The 1418-nt window shown below is 45.0% G+C and overlaps 1 protein-coding gene across 1 annotated transcript in view; it reads right to left on the bottom strand.

Annotated features, from left to right (window-relative positions):
- Nucleotides 1–846: 846 nt before the first annotated feature.
- Nucleotides 847–1418, bottom strand: part of pibf1 (progesterone immunomodulatory binding factor 1) — a 17361-nt gene continuing 16789 nt past the window's right edge. Inside the window, 1 exon segment of the mRNA XM_024144069.2 lies at nucleotides 847–862. Coding sequence (XP_023999837.1) covers nucleotides 847–862 — 16 coding nt within the window.

Here is a 1418-nt window from a genome sequence, read left to right as displayed (position 1 = left end):
CCAAGATTGTTAACTGGCCTCAGGTTATTGAGAGATCTGATTCAGGATTTACCCTCATAGCATGGTTGTTTTATCATGTGGAGGTTTCATTCAGGTCTCAATTTTTTTTTTTAACACTGTCTTTGGCAGGAGAAAGACCAGACTCAGAGGAACCAGAGCCAGGGACGTCCAAACCAGCAAGACGACACCAGTGCTCCCACTGTAGAAAGAGTATGTAAGCCGGTTAGGACTGAAACAACATGAGAAATACACACGAGCGGAGAAGCCTTACCTCGTCCCAGTTGGAAAAGGTTCAATCGGCGGGAGCTGAAAGACATGACGAGAATAACACACAGGGAGAACCTTACACTGCTCCCCAGTGTGGAAGAGTTTTAACCAGAAAGCACACTGAAGTCATGAGAGAAACACACAGGGAGAAGCCTTACCACTTGCTCCCATGTGGAAAGAGTTTAAACGATTTAGGAACCTGAAACAACAGAGAAGAATACACACAGGGAAGAAGCCTTACCACTGCTCCCATGTGCGAAAGTGTTCTAACTCAGGGGAGCTGAAATGGACTGAGAGAATACACACAGGGGAGAAGCCTATTCACTGCTCCCAGTGTGGAAAGGTTTAACATTAGAACCTGAAACTCATGAGAGAATACACCCAAGGGAGAAGCCTTATCACTGCTCCCATGTGAAAGTGTTTCAACCAGTCAGGACTGAAAACATGAGAGAATACACACAGGGAGAAGCCTTACCACTGCTCCAGTGTGAAGAAGTGTTTTCAACGCGTCAGGGATTGAAACGGCACGAGAGAATACACACAGGGAGAAGCCTTACACTGCTCCCAGTGGGAAGAGTTTTAACGAAAGCGAATCCTGAACACAGGAGAATTACACACAGGGAGAGAGCCTTACCACTGCTCCCAGTGTGAAATGTTTCAACCACAGAGCTGAAAAACATGAGAGAAAATACACACAGGGGACAAGCCTTACACTGCTCCCGAGTGTGGAAAGTTTTCTCCAGCATAGGGAAGCTGTAATCATCATGAGAAAATACACACAGGGAGAAAGCCGTTACCACTGCTCCCAGTGTCGGAAAAGTTTAACACTAGGAACTAAGCAACGACACCACGAGAGAATACACACAAGGGAGAGAAAGCCTTTCCACTCCTCCCAGGTGCAAAGCTTTTGCCCATTTAGAAGCCTGATGACACTGAGACTAACACACAGAGGAGAGGCTTAGAAAATTGCTCAGACTGGGAAAACATATTTACTCATCCACAGTCACTTAAACACATTAAGAAGAATCCACAACAGAGAGAGAAAATTACTTCTTTTTAGCGTGTATATTAAGATAGTTCACAGTTCACCATTGACTTAATTCGATCAGAGAACTACACCAAGTGCTCCCGTTGTCTTATATTGTTGACTA

Source organism: Salvelinus sp. IW2-2015, unplaced genomic scaffold (genome assembly GCF_002910315.2).
Source record: "Salvelinus sp. IW2-2015 unplaced genomic scaffold, ASM291031v2 Un_scaffold4710, whole genome shotgun sequence".
NCBI classification, from domain to species: Eukaryota; Metazoa; Chordata; class Actinopteri; order Salmoniformes; family Salmonidae; genus Salvelinus; species Salvelinus sp. IW2-2015.
The sequence above is the reverse complement of the archived record's forward strand: the minus strand, read 5'-3'. Positions and strand labels throughout refer to the sequence as shown.